This window comes from Cyprinodon variegatus, unplaced genomic scaffold (genome assembly GCF_000732505.1).
Source record: "Cyprinodon variegatus isolate N-32 unplaced genomic scaffold, C_variegatus-1.0 Scaffold402, whole genome shotgun sequence".
Taxonomy (NCBI): Eukaryota; Metazoa; Chordata; class Actinopteri; order Cyprinodontiformes; family Cyprinodontidae; genus Cyprinodon; species Cyprinodon variegatus.
Genome location: NW_015150855.1, coordinates 740,346 through 745,053, shown reverse-complemented (window position 1 = coordinate 745,053; position 4,708 = coordinate 740,346). Strand labels below are relative to the sequence as shown.

The following is a 4,708-nucleotide window of genomic DNA, read 5'->3' as shown; positions in this document are numbered from 1 at the left end:
GGGCACCATAGACCTCCATTATTTGAATGTCAGCAGAACCAACTTTGGATACCAGATCTCCAGATGCATTTGAGATATCAAAAAAGTACTCCAGAGTGTTGTTCAGCATGGGGGTGAGTAGAAAATGAAGGCTAATCATGTTTTGGGTGTACTATTCCTTTAAGGCAGTCGCAGTGGACTGACTCAAACCCCAAACAACATAGATACCAAAATAACTAAATGATCAATATCTTCTCTTGAAAACATACAGCACTTGATTTTTCTTATCTATACATTTAATTTTGATATCTGGGAGGGAAAAAAAAATCACAATATACAGCACTATCACATCCTGCTCCAACATACGAATCAAATGAGGCTCGTTACCAGGCATTTTTCCAAAATGCTAAGGAAATTCACACATTACTATTAGCTGTGTTGGAGCAGGGATGCATCTAAAACCTGCAGGACTAGAGATCTTGAGGAGCAGGGTTGGAGGCTTAGGATCCAGAGGAATGTGGTGCAATGGAACATTTAAAGTGTTATAGGACTTATATTTATTCTTTTTTTAGTTACAGCTCTGCAGAGCGTCTATCAATTTGCTGGTTTTAGAGCTTATGATGAAGTTGATCTATGATAAAAATTTGATGTGGAGTAAAATTAAATGTCTGACATGAAGCTTCAACTCCCCACTTTAACATCTGGGTCACCAGTTCTCCTGTTCCCTGTAAGCCTGCTAAGATGTTCTGGTTGACTGCAATAGATCCAGCCTCTTCCTGGGTCTCATCATTAGTTTGAAGGAGATTAACAGCTGATGAGTTTCTGTTCTGATCGTTCACAAACAGTCATGGTTTTAAGCAGTCATTCTGTTCTGGGTATTTATCTTCATCATGCGATGAATAGGCAGAATAATGTTTAAAGAAAAGTTTTTATCTTTATGTGGTCAGAAATGTCTGATCCAAACCAAAGAACCTCCACTGAGTTTTTTTCCTTGGCAAAACCTCCTTTTCTTCTTCCTCCTCCTACCTGCAGATAAAACCACCTGCTGCCTCTGAGCGTCATTAAAACAGTCGTTATAAGTGAATCAGCAGCAGAATTTGGGAGTGGGTTCTCCTCCTCCCCGCTCGGCTGCTCCTGGGGGTGGCTTCATTACAGAACCCATTAGAAATAATCACAGGGTGCGCGTTCCCAGCAGCTAATGCATTAATTTAATTAGCAGCTTTAACAGCGGCCCGTTCAGCAGAGAGGAGGCTGCGACACACAGAACAGCAGCAGAGGGACAATCGACACCGCAGAAGGATGTATTTCCAGAGCTGCTCCACCCGCCACAGAAAGCCCAACTTAAACACAGAAGTTCTGTAGGCAGGCCTGGTTCTGTTCCTAGAACAGACTGAGGCTCCATGTTGGATCTTGTCCAGTCCAAGTGGACAGGTAGTCCTGGACTGTTTCAGTCGGAATGAAAATTACTGTTAGTTTATCAGCAGCAGAAACACTGACTTCTGTCATTTGGCAGGAGACGGATAAACTGGATTAAATGTTTAGACATTAGGAGTGTCCGATTTGGTCTTTCTGCTGCTTCAGGTCTGATAGAACCAGATGGGTCACTCAAGAACCAGCTTGGATTGTTTAGATCCAGTGATCTGTAACAAGCTCTGGGACTCTTCCAATGCCCCAACAGGGCTTCAGCACCATGGACAGCGACAGTGAGGGCTCTGTGTTACTACTCAGGATTAGAAATACAAGAAAACAATCTCAGCTTTAATCTGGAAAAGGAATCAATGTCCGAGAGAAAATATTAAGAAATATGCCAAAAGAAAATGGAATTAAATTTAGAAAACACAGAGAAAAAAACATGGAAGCAAAAGAATGTTTAAGATGATTGGAAGAAATGGGAATTTGGAGGAGATTAACCAACATGTTAGAGGATGGTAACACCTTCCACGATTTTAGATGTCATTCCCTGTTGGTCGACTAAAAAAACAAAACAAAAAGTAAATGAACATCCTCCAAAGGGTTCCTGGACCTCTGATGTAACATCTTCTACCCTCAGAGAAGAGAACTTCACCTCGGTGCTCCTCGGAGCCTCAGTACTAAGTCAGATCAGAGGAACCTTTGAAGCTGGACTTCACACAAATCTCACCTTCCTCACCTCAGTCAAAACCACAGACTCCGCCCATTTTTGGGACCACAAACAGAAAACTTGACAACACTTACCCAAGCGTTGTCATGGTAACGATGGTGTACCAGAAGGCTGCTGGGATGCTGGTGAACTTGCTGCCTGAGCCCTTCTCAGCATAGAACATGACGGTGGCAAAGATGATGATGGCCATGGTGAGAGAGAAGAGCAGGAAGCCCAGCTCTGACGCACAGCTCTTCAGCGTGTAGCCCAAGATGCGAAGTCCCGCAGAATGCCGCGAGAACTTGAAGATTCGGAACACCCTGAAGACCCGCAGGGTGACGAAGGCGCCACTAACGTCCTCATTGTCCGTCATGACCAGGCCGATGTAGTAGGGCATGATGGCCACCACGTCGATGACGCTCATCACGCTCTTGACGAACTTGTAGCGGCTTGGCGCGGCCAGCAGGCGCAGCAGGTACTCCACCGTGAAGATCATGACGCACGCTGTGTCCAGGCAGAAGAAGGCCAGCGCGTAGCGCTCCCCGCAGGACATCACCTTGACGCGGTTCGGCGCGGCGCCGCACGGCACCGTCTCCACCACGTTGGCCATGACCGACACGGCGATGAAGAAGCCCGTCACATAGTAGAAGACCAGCGCCATGGTGGAGGTGTGCGGGTTCTCAAAGGCGCGCCACATGGTCTCACGGAAGCTGGCGTCCGCGGGCATCAGGTCGTTGGTCTGATCGTTCTCCTCGTCGTCCTGGATGCGCTCTTGGTTCTCCCGCCGCCGGTCCTTGTACTCCTCATAGCAGCAGTCCCCGATGATCTCCGGGATGATGCCGAAGAAGGCCAGCTCCTCTTCGTAGGCGGAGATGCACTCCTGGCGCGGGTAGTGCAGCTTCCCGGTTCGGTAAAAGTTCAGGATGTGCCTGAAGATGTCCGGGTCGCGGTCGAAGAAGTACTCGTTGCTCTCCTCGTGGAAGAAGAAGTCCCGCTCCGAGCTGCCGAGCAGGGTGTCCGGGTACCGCTCCAGGGTGTCCCGCCAGGTCTGGAACCTGGTTCCGCTCACGTTCAGCACGATTAGTCCGTCCCTGCCGCGCCGCTTCTCCTGCGGAGGCACCGGCATGGGCGCGCTGGCCACCGGCATCCAGCCGATGGCCGCGGCGCGGGCGAACGGCATCCATGCGGCGACTCCTGCAGCCATGCTGGCCCGGAGCTCTGCGGAAGGTTCGGCTGGAGGTTCAGGGGGCTGCGGGGCAACGAGCGGACATCCGACGGCGAGCAAATGGAGCCTCCAGGTCCTCCAAGGAGCGGAGTTTTACGCAAACAATCTTTGGAGAGGTGAGAGATGCTGAGGTGCAGGAGAGGAACCAAACAGAACCTCCGGTGATGGAGTCACTTTCTGTTAGTTTGGAGGCAGAAAGCAGCAGACTCACCTCCGCAGGTCCAACCCACTCCTCTCCGCTTGGATCTAAAGATTTTCCTGCAGCTCTTTTTTTTAGTTTTAGCTCTTATGAGAATCCGGTTCTCCAAACCAGAACCAGGACCCGAACCAGAACCACGGGTCCGAGGTGAGCATGTCCGTACCTGCTCCGCACACTGGAGCCTCCCGATCCAGTTCCGCAGCGTCTCTCTGCAGCGAGATGTGCATGAACGGCAGCCGCTTATGGACCCGCAGAGAGGAGAAAATCCGAACCGAACAGAACCGAAAGTATGCAGCCCATCAGGAGGTTCGGCTGGAGGAGAAGCAGCAGCAGCTGCGGTCACACAGGTGCTGCTAATGGGAGGAGAAGCGGAAACTCGCGCTGCTCCTCCTCTCCTCCCTCCTTCTGCCTCCTGGGGGCGTGTCGCCAGAGGATCCCCTTGGATCAGCGGAGAGTTCGCCACGCAAAACCGCGTCACGCAACGGGAGCAACCTTCCGCCTTCTCACTCCGACGCGCTGCGGGGATTAGTGCGTTTAATAATTGCCTCCTGGAGCTGCGCGCTCCCGTCAGCGCTGATGGCGCGTGGAGTTGATGCCTTTGCGCGTGGGTCTCCTCACGACAACTGTTTAAAAAAAAAAAACAGAGATGACAAAGGAAGAGTTCGACTGCTGGTTCTGGTAAGCAGAAGAGCTGTTCTCTGTAAATCTCCGCCAAGTTCCCCAAACACCGATGCAGAATAAACCAGTCTGATGTGCAGAACCAGAAGGGAAAGATGTGTTTCCAGTTAACTGGAGGAGGATTTTCTGCGCCTGCCAGCTTCAACTTTATTTTCAGCTTTGAAAAAATCATATTTTCTCAATAAATCATAAATACCTCATTTGATAAGAGGTGAGAGAAAATTCTGATGTTTCAGAACTATCTGACTGAAGGATCATAACTTAGTTTCTATGAGTGTCGGAAGAAATCAAGTACTTTAAGTGAAAACTTTTAAAATGAACCTAATAAAAGTACTGGAATCCATAGGAGCAGAAATAAAATGTATATTTCAGTCCAAAAGTAAAATGTTTTTGACTTTTTTGACTTAACTATCCATCCATGCAACCAACAAACCATCCATCCATCCAGCCAACAAACCATCCATCCAACCAACAAACCATCCATCCATCCAACAAACAAACCATCCAT

General features: G+C 49.0%; 1 protein-coding gene across 1 annotated transcript; it reads right to left on the bottom strand.

The window, feature by feature from the left end:
* Positions 1-2,189: 2,189 nt before the first annotated feature.
* LOC107092978 (potassium voltage-gated channel subfamily D member 2-like) lies at positions 2,190-4,027 on the bottom strand. The gene has a single exon (XM_015387740.1). The coding sequence runs from the start codon at positions 3,300-3,302 to the stop codon at positions 2,190-2,192; it is 1,113 nt and encodes a 370-aa protein (XP_015243226.1). The 5' UTR covers positions 3,303-4,027.
* Between the last annotated feature and the right edge of the window lie 681 nt (positions 4,028-4,708).

Bases quoted from the DNA above. Each gene is read 5' to 3' on its own strand.
- LOC107092978 (XM_015387740.1), bottom strand. From the start codon at position 3,302: ATGGCTGCAGGAGTCGCCGCATGGATGCCGTTCGCCCGCGCCGCGGCC.